Source organism: Silurus meridionalis, chromosome 1 (genome assembly GCF_014805685.1).
Source record: "Silurus meridionalis isolate SWU-2019-XX chromosome 1, ASM1480568v1, whole genome shotgun sequence".
NCBI lineage: Eukaryota > Metazoa > Chordata > Actinopteri > Siluriformes > Siluridae > Silurus > Silurus meridionalis.
The window spans coordinates 15173646-15193052 of NC_060884.1; the positions used below are offsets into that span (position 1 = coordinate 15173646).

At 37.8% G+C, this 19407-nt stretch overlaps 1 protein-coding gene across 8 annotated transcripts in view; it reads right to left on the bottom strand.

The window, feature by feature from the left end:
- Window positions 1-4433: 4433 nt before the first annotated feature.
- The window catches only part of tox2 (TOX high mobility group box family member 2), a 104561-nt gene continuing 89587 nt past the window's right edge, over window positions 4434-19407 (bottom strand). For all 8 annotated transcript variants that reach the window (XM_046851175.1, XM_046851192.1, XM_046851168.1 and 5 more), the window contains 5 exons: window positions 15806-16036; window positions 10308-10388; window positions 7802-8191; window positions 7133-7269; window positions 4434-5486 (listed from right to left, as the gene is read on the bottom strand). In XM_046851175.1, coding sequence (XP_046707131.1) covers window positions 5444-5486; window positions 7133-7269; window positions 7802-8191; window positions 10308-10388; window positions 15806-16036 — 882 coding nt within the window. In that variant the 3' untranslated portion in view covers window positions 4434-5443. The remainder of the gene's footprint in view (window positions 5487-7132; window positions 7270-7801; window positions 8192-10307; window positions 10389-15805; window positions 16037-19407) is intronic.

The following is a 19407-nucleotide window of genomic DNA, read 5'->3' on the forward strand; positions in this document are numbered from 1 at the left end:
GAATGTCATGAGTAGGTTTCATTACACTGGCTGGACAGATGTCCATTTTGCATCTTGCTCTATTCCCCCCACCACACACACACACACACACACACACACACACACACACACACACACAGATAAACTATACACTGAGATATAGTAAGTACATTAGTAAAATGCACAAGTAAAATACCCCCCCACTCACACACACACACACACACACACACACACACACACACACACACACACACACACACACACACACACACACGCATGCAGTCCAATAACAAAGACTTGATTCATTTAAGACTGCTTGAGAAAAATTATTTCTCTCTGTGTGCTCTTTTATTGAGTTGTTGTTATTATTAATTTGACAATCTAATAATTTCTTTTTTGCCATTCTAATTTGTGTTATTTTTCATTCAGCGTCACTGCCACAGGGTCATGTGGAGACTCAGAACAAACCTGATTAAGTAAATTAAAGGCACACAGGCAAATTGCATGCTTTCATCTTCAAATCCTGATTGGATTCCTGACAAAATGTATTGTGTAGAAGGACACAGATGTACCTTACTGTGCAACTTTGTGTGTGTGTGTGTGTGTGTGTGTGTGTGCGCTGTTTTAGGATACATAATCATAAAACAATGTATTTCCACTATGCTACATTTCAGGCATCCAGACACCGGTCTATAAGCGCAGTAGCAGCATATAAAAAGTCTTAAATTTTTTGGGTAAAGAATATAAATAAACACATGACAATATGAACAAAACTGTGAATCCTATTTAAATGAATAAACACAAATGTGCACCACCATGTGCAGATACTTCTCTGACCTTTTCAATTCACCTTTAGACTTGTTATAAACCAGGATTACATGTTATGGAGCAAATCCCATCATGATTTTTACTTCATCCATCCTAAATGCTACTTTATGTGTAATAGAAATGTTATACAGCTTTAAAATCGATTACACAATACCTGTACACATCTTTTTACACACTGAACACCTATAATTTTGGTATTATTATTATATTTTTTTTGGTATTATTATTGTATTATTAATATCATTATGTCGATGTGTTCCTGCAGTATTACAAGCTAAGCAGTTTTAATTTCTGTAATGTTCTCTAACACTGTGAGAACCAAACCCAGCTCTGTACTTTCATAGTTTTGACTCATACTTCTGATATGAGTTAAAAGAACTCAGTTGAAGACTGACTGTTATTTCTGTTCCAAAATGGCCACTCATATGGTTTATCAGGGTGATGTGGGCTGGTTGAGAGCGAGCAGTGTCGTAAAAAATAAAGGAAGAAAGAAGCTAGCAGTATCGTAAAAAGAAAGAAAGAAAGAAAGAAAGAAAGAAAGAAAGAAAGAAAGAAAGAAAGGTTAATGAACTAAGAAGCTTTTGTTCGTTCAAAAACAAACTTCCTGCCACCATAGAGCTGTGTGTTATAGCTTTATCTACACAATCTAGACACCCACTGTGTCCCAGTTACTGTGTGCTTAACAAATACAGGTGGTGCACAAGGTGAAATTGACCGAGATTCTTTATTTTCCTTGTAGCTTTGTTAGTGAGATGTAGTTTCGAGTCTAAGGCATTTATTATTAACTGTCAGCATGCAAGGTTTATACATGTGTGTATGTATATACACACACACACACACACACACACACACACACACACGCACACACACTTGTTAACAAAAATGGTGGCATATCATCAAATAATCAACACATAATTCATGCTTAGGCCTAATTCCTATGATTGATGATACATGTGTTACAAAAACAGAGGCATGCGCACTATGTACAGCATTAAAATGATGGAAAACACAATAAAAAAAGAGAGCGAAAAAATGATTTACGCTATATACGCTTCTGCTTAATTCTCAGAACCAAAACCAAAATACATAGTAACTTATAAAGTTACCACAGTTATCATGCAGGTTGCAAATTCTCTCTTTTGAAACCTTTTTTTTTTTTTTTTTTATTTTGCTGAATGTAAGAAAAAAAATAACAGAAAAGGAACCATCTTATAAAAGGAAGAAACTGAAACTCTTTTCTTGTCAAATCCGCCCACGTTTCCTGGGCCTGTTTGCACACTTCTCTCTCTCTCTCTCTCACTCTCTCACTATCTCTCTCTCACCATCTTTCTCTCCATCTATCTCCCTTACTTGACTATTGTTAAAGAAAAGAAATAAGAACTAGGGCTTTGCCTCACACAGTTGTGCTCTGTTAAAGACTAGCACATGAGTTAAATAATGTATGCGATTTCGTTAGATTCGAATGTTGACGTGGAAACTGCAGGCCATACGTTACACGACCACATCAAAGAATTGAAAAAAAGAAAAGAAAAAAAAAAGATGGCCAGATGGGAGAGCAAGAAAAAAAATATATCCATCTCCTGTCAAAGAGAGTGTTAAGTGCACGTTGTACCACAAAGTTAAGCTGCAGCACAAGTGGAAAGTTCCTATGTAGCGAGTAAAAAAACTGCCTTTTTGCGTTAGACCTTTTCTTTATGTCCATCTTGCATCTGCTCTTTATTTTTTTTTCTTTTACACTTCCTGATGTTTTTTTATTTATTTTTTTTTTTTTTTGCAAATGGTTAGTTTGTTAGCAGGCAGGCTCATTCACGTTACACAAGCACAGTAAAAAAAAAAAAAAAAACGTGGGCGTATTTGCAAGTAAACATTAGAGATAAGCTAAAGGTCTTTCATGGCATCTAGCAATCACACACACACACACACACACACACACACACACACACACACACGCACACTAAAAGCCTGAAAGCATTAAATGTTCACCGAAAAGCTTATTAAATCTATTGCGCTGATTTGCAGCATACGTTGCAGCAGACTACAGAAGCATACTGTATGTGAACGTGTGTATGTGAGAAAAGGCACAAACACAACAGCTACAGCTACACACAGAGCATTTCTGCCTTCCACCCCCCCACACTTATACCCCCCACCCCCCATTATCTTGTGTTTCATTAAGAATGTATGACTGCGATTTCCACATAATGTGTGTCATAGCACGGAATGGTGCTTCAGGTTTCCAATTGCTCAATAATGATCTATTTGCCAATTCAATACTAGCAGAGGTGCCTGGTGCAGTATGAATAAAACATATAATGGCGTTTGGGGAAGTGGGGTGCTCAGCAATCCTACAGTATAGCTTTATTTTTTTTCACACTATGCTGGTATTAAAAAAAGGCACAGCTTCTTATAGAATATCAAAACTCTTGTGTGTGAGTGCGGTCTCTACACCACAGCAGTGCATTGTCTTTAATCAGAGACACACATTTTTGTGTGTGCAGGTTGTACAATTCATTATTTACTTCATCTATTCACCTTGCAAATGATTTCTATTTAGTACTAACTCAGGTTTACTGTACGTGAGGTGCAAATGAACAACCGTTTCTGCTTGTCGTTTATGAAAAGATATCGTGTGTGAATGCGTTTTTTGTTTGTTTTGTAATTGCACCGTGATGCTGTTTTCGATTTGAGACGTGAAAGAATGAGAGAAAAGCCATTTATTTCACCTTTAACATTTTTTTTTTATTACGGACAAATGAAACCAAAAAAGGTATAGTGACACAAAATTACCTGGCTGTAAGGAAAGAATAGGCCAGTATCAAAAAAAGTAAAAAACAAACTAACAAAAAAATGCAATCTTCATCAAACCAAATAGCTAAAAAAAAAAAAAAAAAAAAATGTAGTTATATGCAAAAATGATCTCATTTGTTCATAAATAGATAGGAAACCTGTTAAACAATTAAATAACTGATGGGTGACTTGCAAAAAAAAAAAGTTGGTAACTATTTAAAATAATTATAATTACTGGCTTTACAAATAAAATAACTACAATTGGCAGGTTTGTACACAAATTAAAATGTCTTAAACGTTATTTCTTTTACCAAACTAAAATATTATGCTACAGTGAAAGAAAGAAAAAAGCTAAATGATCAAATGCATTTTTTTTCCCACAAAACTTAAGGATGAGATCAACACAATATAACACCTAGCAAAGCTACTAGAAAACTATAGACCCACTGTTGTTTTAAATGTGTGCAGAAATATCTCACATTGAGCACGGTTTTAGTTTACCTCTAAATGTTGCACTGGTATGGATTGATCAGTCAGACCAGGCAAAAAAACAAACAAAAAAACAACAAAAACCCAATTGCCCTTTAATGAAGGTCTTTGTTTTAACACTGGGGGCTCAGTTCCTGTAAAAGCTGTCCCCATTTTCCATCCATCTAAAATGTACAACCTGAGATAACAAACAAAGCCAATCAAAATCCTGAACAAATTTTGTTTCATAAAACACGCCTGTTTGGAAAATTTTACAAACCAAGGCTCAGGTCAGGGGTTTTCTGCTCATTTACAAGGTCAGAGCTGCAGTTCGCGGATCCCAAATGGAACCGCAGTCATAAAGTTTGTAATGGTTTTGAACCATCAATTTTTATTTGACAATTCACCAGTAAGAACAAATTTAATGCAAGATTGTGTTTGTTTGAAACACTCCTCTAATATCTGCACAAGCTGAACAATTTTTCAACACACACACACACTCACACTCACACACACACACACACTCACCCACACACACTCACCCACACATGCACTCTGTTGCTCACATCCCAGCACACACTCACAGGATACCATTTAAAATACAAATTAATTAATTATAAGTCATAATAAAGAAGAAAAAAATATCTGGACTTCATTTTTTCCCCCAATTTGATCCCCCAAAAAAGTGATATTTACAATCACACTGTGACAGATTAATAAAGACCTATTAAAGTCTTTAAAAATTACAAAAAAAAGAAGTTAAATGTTTTTATCTATTCACCTGTTTCTCTTTTTTTTCTTTTTCTGACCTTTACTAATATCTTTTCACAGAGCATAAGATGGACCTACAATAAGTTGTTGGTCTTTAATGACTTCATCATAAGAGTATTTCTCTACAGTACAGGACCTGTTATTGGCAAAAAAAAACATTGTAGCAAGCAAGAAATAAATAAAAAAAAATAAAATTAAAAAATTAAAAAAAAAACAAGGGCATGAGAAAGTAATCAAGAAGAGGAACATTTTCCTCTATTTTAATTAAAGCTCGTTTGCCCTGAGGGCCAGTTTTATGGTAGTTTGTTTATTTTTTTCCTTTAATATATCTATGTTTTTTTTTTTTTTTTTAATTCAGAGAAAGTAAGAGTGCTCTGGAAGGTCTCCAGTGGGAGGCCTGTACATTTTAAGTGCTTGGCAAAAAATGAGAGGATCACTAGTAGTCTTCAGAACACGCGTACACATCCTTCTAAAAACGAATGAAAATGACACTGAGTGAAAACAGAAGGTGACGGAGGGGGGAAAAGGGTGGAGAGGTGTAGGGTACTCCCTGGTGTTGTTTCATCACTTTTTGTCACACATCGTCTTTTTTGTTTCTTCTCCATTCACTTCAAGTGAGGTAGAGTGGCTTGTCCCTGCCTATCATGCTGCCACTGCAAAAACAAACAAAAAACCCCCAATGTTATATATACTTGAAACCTGACAACATCCATAATGCGTACACAAAAAAATATATATAATCATCCACCTACAGATCTTAATATCCATATTTTATGCTGTCCAAACTACTCCAGATGGAAACCTATAAATGTGACTCTTCTGGTTTGGGGCTTTTATACGAGTCTGGACTTTCTCGGTCTGTCAGTTTCACGGTCGCTCATTTAAACACAGTTCACAAATAGGCCATAAAACACAAAAATATCAAAAAATACACTACATACAAACAGGCTGCAGTGGCAATACGGGGTCTGGTGCTGCTCTATTGCAGTAACACACAGGTGTATCAGATGTATTGATAGTTAAATATATCAGCTGGCATGCTGAATAAGCACTGTGTGGATTTTAGTTGCAGCTGCTTCAAGTCTGTCTCAGGTTTGTCTGGTTTCAGCACACACCACGGGTCTGCCCTGAACTGCCAGTTTCATAAAATGGTAAAAAAAAGAGTGCTATGTTATTATTTGACATGGCATTATTTTTACTTGATAACTTGTAATTTAGAAGCGATTTTTAGGACGCTCCAATTCTTAGTTCTGTTGAAATAAAACCTTAACGCTACAATTATACAATTCCGTGCTACCAAGTTAGTGGCAACAATTTGAGGATGGTCCATATATGAATATGATGGTCAAGTGTCCACAAATCTTTGGACATATAGTGCAGTTTTAAGGATAAATAAATTGTAATACACTGAAAGTTTTTTTTTAACTTCTAATCATTAAAATGAGTTTTACATAGTTACATCTGACATACACAAAACTATAAAGCCAAATATTATGACAAATTATTTTTCCATCCATATGTGAATAATCTCCATATTGTTACCACAAATTTGGCGGCACACAATCGCATTTGGATGTCTTTTGATGTGGTAGAATTGCATTTTCTCTTCACTTGAGCTATGTGGCCTGAACCCGTTCTAGCACGACAATGCCCTTGTGCACAAAACGAGCTCCATTAAGATATGGTTTTATATGATTTGGAGTTGAAGATCTTGAGTGGCCTGTTATAGAGCTCTGACCTCAACCCTAATGAACACCTTTGAGATGAATTGGAACACTGACTGCACCCCAGCTCTCCTCACTGTGCAGCAGTACCTGACTTTACTGACATCCTTGTGGCTGAATGATCACAAATCTACTGAACCACACTCGAAAATCTAGTGGAGCATCTTGTCAGAAGAGTGGGAGTGATAATAACAGGACTAAATGTGGAATGCGATGTTTAAAATACCACATAAGAATAGTGTATTTATTTATATGATTAAATAATAACTTACTGTCTTTTAACTAAAGAAACTATGTGCACTATTGCATCTAAACTGTTAAAAACACAGTGAATTTCAACTGAAGGTAACCAACATGAGATACAATATAAAAATTTAGCACCATTTAAATGTAATAAAAAAGCTGTACAGTGCAGCATTGAAGACATTTACAATAAAGACACGTCCTCTAGATATAAAGCAAATCACTGCAAAATTTACGGACAAGAGAGCCAAAGAGCTGGGTTATGAATCTGATATGAGAGCTTTATTTACGAGTAACTGGAGGGAAAAAATCTCTCACACACACACACACACCTGCAGTGGTTTCCTCCACACTCCCGATTGCAGTACTCACTGTCCCAGTCAGGGTTCTGTCCCACTGGGTTTGGAGCTCCAGGAGACTGAGAGCCTCCCACAGTCTTCTGATATTCTGACTGTAAGTGAGAGAAGCCCTGAGAAAAGAGAAAACCAGACACATCTTTGTTAACTATTACCACTAGAGAAACTACACATTTTTATTACTTTTTTTTTCTGCTATCAAATTCTCTAAAGTAATGAGCAATTTAGAAACACAAAAGAGGAGAAAATGCAGCTACAGTTTGACATTCAATTTTCTAACTGTAACCTCCTCCCTGGGCCTTAAATGTTTTTTTTTTTCTCCTTTCTAGCGGTTTTGCACAAATGTGCTAAGCACAGAGAGACAGTTTCTAAAATCAGGCCGTTTCACTCGGATTCACACATTGCAGGTCTCTGCTGATTCAGATGACACCTCAGTATACACCTTCATCTCACAAAACAACACAGCGACCGAGCACGCTTCTGCCCCGAGTCAAAAACATCACACCTCATTACAGCATGCTGTAATCACACACCACTGGAGATCTGGATTTCTCTTCACTTCAGCTAGTGTAAGGGGCTGCTCAAAGATTACGTTGTTAGATGCTTTGGTTTAAAAAAAAAAGTTAATGTGAAGGCAAAACTAACCTGCTGGCCTGGGGCAGGGGAGTGAAGTGAGGCCTGGAGGCCCATCTGGTGAGAGATGATTGGCTGCGACTGGACCTGCTGCATGCGGATTGGCTGGTTGAGGAGTGAGCCCTGGTGCAGGGAGAGCTGCTGGTGGAGAGGGGGGCTGATTTGGAACGAGGCCGGAGGGGAGGCACTGAGTGCGGGCAGCATGGCCGAGCGGGGCAGCGCGTGCCGAGGTGCTCCGGCCGCCGCGTAACTCTGTAGGTCAGATAGAGGGAAGGGATTCGGGCCCAAATAGGGAGAGGAAGGCTGAGGGGGCACACTGTATAGCGGTGGGTTCGGGGGCATCATATGGGATGAAGGCTGGCTAGACTGGGCACTTTTACTCTCCACTGGGTCATTGTAGGTCTGTGAGGACAAAAGAACAAATGAAACAGAAATGAACAAAAAGATATTCATAATTATATAATATATTATGCTGCATGTTACAGGCAGATGCGTTGTAAGCGCAATAGACAATGCAAACAGAATAAAATGCATGCTTTTGTTAGATATAATAATGGAATGAGATTGTATAAAAACGCTGATGAGACCATTTGTTGATGAGCTGATGCTAACTATAAAAAAGCTACACAATCACACTGAATTGTTCGCTCCAAATAGCTGCCGTTTATTGTTTACTCATTGGCAGCATTTATACTGTATGATAAAAAGCTGGTACTTTCATTAGCTGTCATAGTAACTGGCATGAACTGGCGAGTGTATGAAACAGTGTGACAGATGTGATCGATATCAAAATACTAGCCGGAGGAATGGAGTGATGCATGTTCAAAAAAAAAAAAAACCCACAGAGAAACAAAAATGAGGAAATTATGTGAGTGCGGCTGAGTGTGTGTGTGTGTGTGTGTGCGTGTGTGTGTGTGTGTTTGACAGAAGTCACCTGCTTCTAGAAATTTCCAAACAAATCCATCCCAGAATTAAACAACGGGGCTTGGAAGTTTTTTTTTATATTGCTATGCCACACCATCACTTAAAAACCTCAGGTTTACACAAACCCCTCAGATGAATAGATATATGGACAGAGGATACATTTCATTTTATTCAGTTAAGCACCTCATATGTCACAAAACAGATTTTGCAAACAAGATGAAGTTTTTTTTTCGCAGCCATTTCTTTTTCATGTATTTACAAGCAGGCTGAAAGACCACACAGCAATCTCGAGTTTTTAAAGCAGTTTAGCCCATGTGTCTGGAAGAAATGCTAATATCTCGTTTGACATTTGTATTATGCCTGAAGAGGGAGGAGGGCCTCCTTTTAAAAATGGCTGCTTTCACTTGGCTCTCATAATCACCCAACATACATTTATCAAGACAAAACGCTCACAATAACGTATTAACGTACAAAATGCCGCCAGGTGCATACCCATTCCAAGAGCCGCATAAAAGCTAGCTTCTTCAGGCTGCGCACAATCATTTCGCTCTTTCAGTTTAGTTCAAGTACGCTCTCTACAAGCCCTCTGAAGAGATATATGAAAAATAACATCCTTTAAGAACAACGGTGATTTTCTCTACATAAATATATGTTTCGAGCCTTGAAGACTTGAATGTGCTGTGAATTTGGTGGTTTATTTCTTTTTTTTTTTCCCCCCTTTACTTTCTTTCTTTTCAGTGCTTGCTAGTTCACTGATGCATCAATCAAAATGTCTGCGAGAAACAGATTTTGACGAAATATTTAATTATGTGAGACGAAGGACGAGAAAGGCGTTTAATAGGAGCTGCTGAGGGAGGAGGCTTGATGAATACACCATTCATAGCTTAATCAAGCCTCTTGTTTTGGGCCAAAGAGCTTAGAGAGAGAGAGAGAGAGAGAGAGAGAGAGAGAGAGAGAGAGAGAGAGAGAGAGAGACGAAGGTGTTTAGCATGAAAATGCAATTTGCGTTTTTGAAAAGGAAAACAATGGCTGTGAAATTAGGGGTATGAAAATGGTGTGTTTTATTATGTAGATGAAAATATGCAATAAAACAATCCATTACACAGATCCTGTATGAACTATCCTGAGATGAAACGCTTTTAGAAATTAGAAAAGAGAAATAAGCGATCGATCTATGGATTATGCTCGGTTTTGCCATTATGAGATTGAGTCATATATCAGTTCATGAAATCTAATGGATGAGTTGGGTAAAAACTTCCCCCTTAACCTTAATGTATATTGTATAGAAATCTTATAGAGAGAGAGGACTATTGCATAAAATGTAAGCCCCCAACCACACACACACACACACACACACACACACACACACACACACTAAGGGGCTGTTTGGGGTCTAATTTTGCATGGTTGTGCATCTATGCACACAGATACACACACACACACACACACACACACACACATATACATGCACTCCCTTGACAGCCCCTCCCAGGGGATTCTCTTGAATTTCTCCATCTAATGTATAATATAGCTCATCCCCCATCACCACTGACCCGTACATATCAAAGACATGACCCCCTCCTCCTGCTGTTACCTTGGAAACCAGGCTGGCTCGGTACGCTGCCAGGGCCTTCAGGTACTCCTTCTTAGCCGCTTCTGTTTTTCTCTTATACCCCTGAGAGACAGAGAGAAAGAGAACACAATAGTGGTTAGACACACACCCACACACACCCACAGAACAAGTCTTTAGCCATTTGACCTGAGCCAAGGCCATGGTCAGTATGATGTCAACCACATTAGATGCTCAGTGTCAAACATATAATATATACGCATACATACATATATGCATACATACATATATGCATACATACATGTGTGCATATATATATATATATATATAGCTCCATCACAGGAGTGTAATTTTATTAAACTGCATCTTCCCAAAAAAATAAATAAATAAATAAATTCCAAGACAATGCAAAAGGAAATCAGTTTCAGCAATAATGCTGGAGAGTCCATTAAGGAGGAACATCGTTCTATCAGAGTTGGTGTCACATCAAAGGAACGAAACTAAGAGAGAGAGAGAGAGAGAGAGAGAGAGAGAGAGAGAGAGAGAGAGAGAGGGGAGAAAGGGATAGAGGAAGGAGAAAGAAAGAAAGAAAGAAAGAAAGAAAAGAAATAAAGAAAGAAAGAAAGAAAGAAAGAAAGAAAGAAAGAAAGAAAGAAAGAAAGAAAGAAAGAAAGAGAAGATGGCAGGGTTTAACAGGGAAGGCAATTTATAGCGACGGAATGAAGCCGGAGAAATGGCGAGATTGGAATGTAGGCTAATGTAATGGCATGTCAATCATTTTCCCTGTTTGCAAAAAAAAGAAGAAAAAAAGGGTTTTGCTGTGATATTGAGAAGGACAACAGCATGACTTTAGCTGATGAGAGAAAATATGGACAAAAGTTGCAGTCGGGAGGCAGCAGCAGCGGCAACATGGTTTAATTGATGAGAAAAACAACATTAAAGTGATGAGCGTGGCAACAACGTTTAAACTGATGAAGAAGAAAAAAAAAAACACTGGTGCAGTTTCTCTCTAGGGAGCTTGTTACAGCGTGTGCGGGTAAAAAAAAAAAACACAAAAAAAAAAGGAGAGCAACATGATTTAAACATTTACATATGGCTGGAGCTGACTTTGACCGCTATGCTGTAGATAGAATTACCATTAAGCTTTAATAGCATGCGCAGCGCTACAGGGAAATGCACACAAACTCTCGACAAGACACAAATTCACATGTAAATAAACTCAAACAGATGCCAGCGATGAACTTCAACCTCACACTGCACATACACACTGACCTGTGCTCACTATAATAATGTCCCCTATCTCTTTTCTCTCTCTCTCTCTCTCTGTCTCTTACACACACAAACACACACGCACAGAAACATCTGTCTAATCTGATTATGGAAGAGAGTCAGAAAGCTGAAAGTAGCAGACAGCAACTGCTGAGGTTAAGTTAAAGGCCATCCAATTACTGACTTCTTTCATCCGCTGCGTACGAGCTCTTCCTAAAAAACTGAGGCCAAACGGCAAAAAACAAACGTCATCGAAACCTCGGCGCTAACGAGATTATTAGTGTTAAGCGATGATAACGCGGGGCTCGAAGTTTGAGTCCCCGTGTTGCTGACAGTTAAATATTGAACGAGGTTGTATGGGCTTTTGTAATAATGAACTCTCAAGGAGCTCCCGGCAGCTCGGGTTTCAAATTAATTTAACCCGAGCTAATGAGTGGCTCTAACGACAGCGACTCTTAAATAAATTAACACGCCTAAGGATTTCTAATTATTCCAAAGTGAGCGGATTCATTAGCAATTGAAGCCGTCACAGAGAGAGAGAGAGAGAGAGAGAGAGAGAGAGAGAGAGAGAGAGAGAGGTCTCGATGAATTAGAACTAACGAATGGGGGCCTGCTGCTGGCGTGAACGAGCACCATGTTGCCTTCTTAATCCCGACATGGCAGGTGGCCCCCCAGCAGAATTAGCTGGTAATTGTATCTTAATGAAATGTTCTTGTTTGATAACCGGTTAATTATGGAAGACAATAACTTGCGGAACCTCCTGACATGAAGAAAGGGGTGTATACCCTCAGGGGGGAGAGACAGAATGAGAGAATTAAGGAGTGAGACAGAGGGCTTGATTTGTGCTTGCACTACTTAGGTAGTGCAGAGCCGGAGAGCTCGTTTTCAGGGGATGCCGTTGAGGAAATACGGGAATCTCTCTCACCGTGTGTTCCTCTTGCCCTCTCTGTCTCTCTCTGAGGCTACACTAAAGCGTCTCATGTAAATCGTATCCTGCATCTCGGCTGTAATATTTCCTAATCGCATAACCTCAGCCATGCCAGGAGAAACTGGGTAAACCTATGACAGAATATTTGGCGTCATCAGCCGTCAATGTATACAGTATACATGTGCCTTCTCAGAAACTCAGCTTTAATGAGGCAGACGTTAAACATAAAGCACTATGAAATCCATGAAATGACATAGGAATTAATGGCAGACTTGCAAGCTAGCAAAAAAAAAAAAGAAAGGAAAAAAATATATATTTAAATATGCATGGTAAGGTTCAACATATCAAGCACAAAAACCAAAGATAAAAAACATGCAGGTTCTATTTTAATATTCTGACTTTGTACTTCATGAACACTAGATTCTTATTTTACATGCTTCCAAGCGATACTTCATTCTTCAAACTCAGGCTTAAATATGGCTTACAGATACTGCAGCTCTGATTTACATTAATTGCTTCTACATGCAGTATGAATACACACAGCATGGGCCTGTTTTATTGCTTCCTGCTCATCATGTTTCTATGCCATTGATTCCTCACTGAAATAAGTGACAGGTCAGGGCTAACACTAAACAAAATGACAGTCCTGCATTGGAGATGATGTCTATCAATCATCTGTTAATGGGCCTATCAGAGAGGCTGTTCTGCGGATAGGAATCGCTCAGCTCTTTACGAGTCCGCTCCTTCGAGAGGATGCTGAGGATTCGAAATGTGCAGATGCATAGACTACACAGTGTTTCCCTAATGATATCCATCTGAGGATTATTTCAGGAAAACAGATGTTGGTTATCAAATATATTGCAAGTATAAAATGTAGGTATGTGTGAAGCATATCTGAAAATATGTATTTTAAAGAATAAATATATACAAAATAATTACTTTAAAATACAATTTGAATATAGAAACAAAAAGATTTCTTAACTCTACACCAACCTTTATATATATTTTTTAAATGTGTGGATTTTGAAATAAAAATCTATATTTATTTATTTGTTTGTTTTTATTAAACAGGGCACTGTAGATGATTGGCAGTAGGTTGATAATGTCATCAAAAGATGACCCCGTCTCAGTTTAATCATCCTGGAGATCAGAGCACTGATGACCTCAGCAGCTCCACTTATATCGAACAGATGTGTTCAGAAAAGTCTTAAATTTGAGTCACGGACAAAAAGGGGGCAAAAAATCTAATCCCTCCAGCCTGAACCTCAGAATGGATATATTGTAATAATTACAACTGGGCTCAGCAGTACAAGGACAAAAATTTTCCTACCATTAATATTGAAATGATGGCATTCAAATATTTTGATGTGATGACATTAAAAATGGACACAACTATATATATATATATATATATATATATATATATATATATATATATATATATATATATATACGCACCAAACTCTAGAGTGCTATAGACAGGTAACACAGAAGATGCTGCAGAATGATAAATGAAGGAACGGGGAGAAAACAGCGAGGGGCGAGAAGAAGATTCAGGCCAAAAAAACATGACAGAAAGTTTCCAAAGTTTGGGAACATTTCAAAATAAAACATAAAGTAAACACCATACAGTACTAACCCTGTTTAAAGTAATCTGAATTAGATTTTTAGATTTTTATTTATGACTTTTTAATTTAAATATTTGTATTTGCATTTTGATGTGATATGGCAGTGAAATGAATTAAATAGGTACGTTTTCACATGCGATTTCAGCAATAAAAAGGTTTTTTTTTTTCTTTCCAAAAAGAAAATAAATTTGTTCATTTTAGAATACCGGTCTTATTTTAATTGTATATTTAGTATTGCTCTTTAATACAGAAAAAGTACTTCTTATCCGATTAGTCGATTAATAGATGGACTAATCCATTTCAATATTTATTATATATATATATATATATATATATATATATATATATATATATATATATATATATATATATATATATAAAGGTTGTAGGACACAAAGGGTTAAGAAGCACAAACAATAACATTTCGGAGAGCACATGTCCTTGAGGGAGAAAAAGAAGGGCGCTGGGCGATGGCTAATCTTGTATTCTCAGCATGATCAAATCACCAGGCAACAGATATAAATAAAAGGGCCCAGGAAATGAGGAATTCACATTCAAGGGTGTCAGCGGCAAAATGAAGATTCATGGTGAAGAGGGGAGAAGGGAAGGAGGCAAAAATTAACTGCACATAAAAGGACACAGCAGCTCTCAGAGAAAAGAAGGAGAAAGAGAAGAAGTAAAAGAGGAAGAAGAGAGAAAGAAAGAGAGAAAGAGAGAGCGAGAGAGAGGGAAAGGGAGGGAGAAATATCACATGGCAGAGGGGTGAGTGGTCTGTACTCTGTCATGGAGACAGGTGCTTTTATTTGACATGCAATAGCAGGCCTTTGTTATGGAGGATATTCTAAAAATACTGTGGCCCTTCTTTCTCTGTCTCACACACACATCATCACTCTGGTTCATGTGCAGCTTATTACTGACGAACACACACACACACACACACACACACACACACACACACACACACACACACACACAAAGTTTGTCTTAGTGAGGACCTTCTACTGACATAATTATTAATGCAGTTAATTAATGCATTGCTACACATAAATCTAGCACTAACCTTAAGCTCAGTAAGCAATAGGAATTTTTATTTATATATATATATATATATATATATATATATATATATATATATATATATATATATATATATATATATATATAAAATCTGCAGATATTGTTTAAAAAAATTTTTTTTTCTAAAGACCAGCCAAATGTTCCCACAAGGTCAGAACTGTCAGATATTTTATCCTTGTTGGGATACATAAAACATGCACATGCACATGCACACACACACACACACACACACACACACACACATAAACACACACATATTTTAGCATATACATGGTACACTATCTGATTCAAAAACATCCAGAACAATTGTACACATTTCCAAAAGACATTCGGATGCCCTTTAGCTTTATTACCGTCGGCATCTTACGCTCAGAAATTCAACAAAACAAAAATGCATTTGCATAGCAAGAACTGTTCTGCTCTGGCACACCTCATTAAGTCCACGCCACATCTGTTCATTAGCTAGAAACGTGTGCTCCAGCTGGGGCAAAATAAAAAATAAAAAAAAATGCCCTATAGAAGTTCAAGACCTGTTTTTATTCCAATATGAGACCTGATATAAAGATGGAATGGATACAATGAATCCTCACACAGAAATAAATACACATAAAGCTCCTCACCTGCTTCTGCTCCTCTCCCAAACTGTCCCACATGGAAGCCACTATCTTGGAGACGTCTCCGAACGTAGCGTTGGGGTTCTGCCCCTTAATGGCCGCCTGAGTGTCCCGGAAGAAGAGGGCGTAGGCTGAGACGGGCTTTTGAGGCTCGTTAGGATCCTTCTTCTTCTTCTTTTTCTGAGGTTTGGGTTTGGGCTTCATCATGTCTGAGGATGGTCTTTTCTCTCCCGTGATCTTGGAGAAACAGGAGAAACAGTGTAAGAATGAACAGACACACACATACAAATACATACATACTGTAGATAGATAGATAGATAGATAGATAGATAGATAGATAGATAGATAGATAGATAGATAGATAGATAGATGATAGATAGATAGATAGATAGATAGATAGATAGATAGATAGATAGATAGATAGATAGATAGATAGATAGACACCCCTTATATTTTAGCAACCATTTTAGTATATCTCCTAAAGGGACAATACTAGAGAAATTGAACTTGGATAGATTTTAGAGTAGTCAACATACAGCCATTATTGTTAATAACAATGAATAGCTGGCAACAAAAGTGAGTTCACCCTAAGTGATAACAGCTGTCTGTCGTTTAACCACGCAAAGCCACATGTCCAATTCATCATGCTCATGTTTTGTCTTCTTGACAGGACCATACACATGTGTGTATCTTGTATTAAAGCAGTTCAGGTTTGGTGCTTTGAGTACAATTCTCTCATACTAACCACTGGATGTTCAAAATGGCACCTCATAGCAAAGACTCTCTGAGGATTTGTGAATTAGAATTGTTGCTCTACACAAAGATGGCCAAAGTTGAGTCATCGTGCTGTGTGTCAGGTGCAGAAGCTGGCTTCAAAAAACAGATGGATGAATGCTGCCAGCATTGCTTTAGAGGTTGTGGAAGCAGAAGGTCCGCTTGTCAGTACTTAGACCGGACACTGCAACAAGTCGGTTTGCATTGCCATCGTCCCCCATTTGCTAAAGGCAACCTGTCCAAGAGCACAAATTACTGGAAGCATGTACTGTGGTCTGATGAGACTAAGATAAACTGTTTTGCTTCGATGGTGTCCAGCATGTGTGGCAATGCCCTGGTGAGGAGTACCAAAAAAACTGTGTCTTGCCCACAGTCAAGCATGGTGGTGGTAGCATCATGGTCTGAGGCTGCATGAGTGCTGCTGGTACTGGGGAGCTGCAGTTCATTGAGGGAAACAAGAATTCCAGCATTTCCTGTGACATTCTGAAGCAGAACATGATACTCTCATTTCAGAAACTGGGCCGGACAGCAGTTTTCCAGCATAATAATGTTCACAAACACACTGCCAAAAAGACAACTGCCTTGCTGAGAAAGCTGAAGGTGATGGAGTGGCAAAGAATGCCTCCAGAACTGAATCCTTTCGAGCACATGTGGGGCATCCTCTAGCAGAAGGTGGAAAAGCACCATGTGTCTAACATCCAGCAGCTCCGTGATGTCATAATGGAGGAGTGGAAGAGGATCCCAGCAACAGCCTGTGCAGCTCTGATGAATTCCATGGTCAGGAGGATTAAAACAGTTCTAGATAACAATGGTGCTCACACAAAATACTGACACTTTGGACACTGTTTAGAAATGTTCACTTGGGGTTTACTCACTTTTGTTGCCAGTTGTTTTGACAGCAATGGATGTATGTTGAATTTATTTTCAGAGCACAGTAAACCTGTACTGCACATTGACTACTATAAAATATATACGAGTTTCATTTCTATAGTATTCTCCCTTGAGAAGATATATATATATACCCATAAAAGGGTTTAATGGTACATGTATCCTTACCAAACAGGGCTTAATGCAGTCCTTTTTATGTGCAGGACATTGTTAAAATCTATTTGTTTAGTCTCTGCCTCACAATTTGAGCATTTTTTTCAATTATTTTTAAACTTCAAAACATACACAGCAATGCCAGGGGTATAAAAAATAAACTAGAGTTTTCGGTCTGCCAAATATATAAATATATATATATATATATATATATATATATATATATAGATAGATAGATAGATAGATAGATAGATAGATAGATAGATAGATAGATAGATAGATAGATAGATAGATAGATAGATAGATAGATAGATAGATAGATAGATAGATAGATAGATAGATATCCAGCAGCAATCTCAGTTGCAAGCCTCATTTTAATACACCTTATTAAACTAGCAGGTGCTGTGAAATTCAGTCTGCTACACGCAACATCTGAAACTAATTTCCACTGCCTTGTGCTTGCTGTACCACATAATGGATGGAAGATGAAGAAAGAGTTATGAGAGTCAGACAATAAACAACATTTATCATTCTTACAGTGTTCATTATAAAGCAAATTCACCCAAAACGTATTTAAACACACAAACTCAATCTTCTCTGCATAGATTTTGTTTTTCTTACGTTGGATCCACCACCTTGCGGGAAAAAAAAAACAACGACAGAGAAACAAAGCTAATGGAGGTCAGGGAAATGAAAATGGGGGGAAAAAAACATTTTAGATGACAGCCATTCAGTTAAATGGCTTCAAATGAACCGAAAGCGATTTTTAGTTTGCCATGGTTTACTCAGTATTCTAATGTACTTCTGATTTTCCCAGACCATTTCGAAACAGACTAGACAAAGAAGAAAAGAGCGAGGAAATCGACTCGTCCTAGTTTCGTACCTGCTTCTGTAAGTGATAATGAGGTTCTAGTTATGCTTGTGTTTGACTATGCAAACGTGAGACGTCTTTTTATCTGCAAACATTATGAAATAAAAATGGGATACACTGGAACACAGAGAGTGCTTTCACTCAAGCTCTGTCTAAGTAATCTGCTCTGACAGGTTATGGACAATGTCTGTCTGTCTATCTCTCTCTCTCTCTCCCCCTCACAAAGACACACACACACATGCACACACACACACACACACACACACACACACACACATGCACACAGAGTTAAAAGCCCTGGAAAAATAGATCTGAAATATTCAGGGCAAAATTGATTTCTCTAGCATAGGCCAGGCTGAGCAGGCATTGTTAATGTCCCATTTGAATCAGTGCTACACGGCTTCATCTCATGTCTGATGCACACCCATATTTGTTCCTTCTGCCATAGCAGTTGCACATTTAAAGCAAAAAAAAAAAAAAAACAATTTCATTATTCAAACGAGTGGAAGTCCAAAGAGAGAGAGAAAATAAGAAAGAGAGAGAGAAAGAGAGAAAGAGAGAGAGGCATTGACATGTTTCAGTCGAAGTTCAAAATACAAACCAATGACTGAAAGAGGTTTCTGGGGCAGCAGTTGATTTTAGGGCGGCTTAACAAAAAAAAAAACAGTCCTCATTATTCTCATCAGCATCACTACAGGATTAATACCGAAACAGGTGAAGCGCCATGAAACTGTGTTTGATCTAAAAAATTGAATGATCTTTGCTAAGCCTTACACTGTTTTCGTTGTTAAATTAAAACAAGATGGAGTGGAACCCCTTCTGTGGCTAAATCTAGTGGAAATTTGCATAAAATGCCAACAGTGCTTATAGGATGCGTATAGAAATAAGATCATTGGCAGCGGCATGTTGAAAGTAATTATTT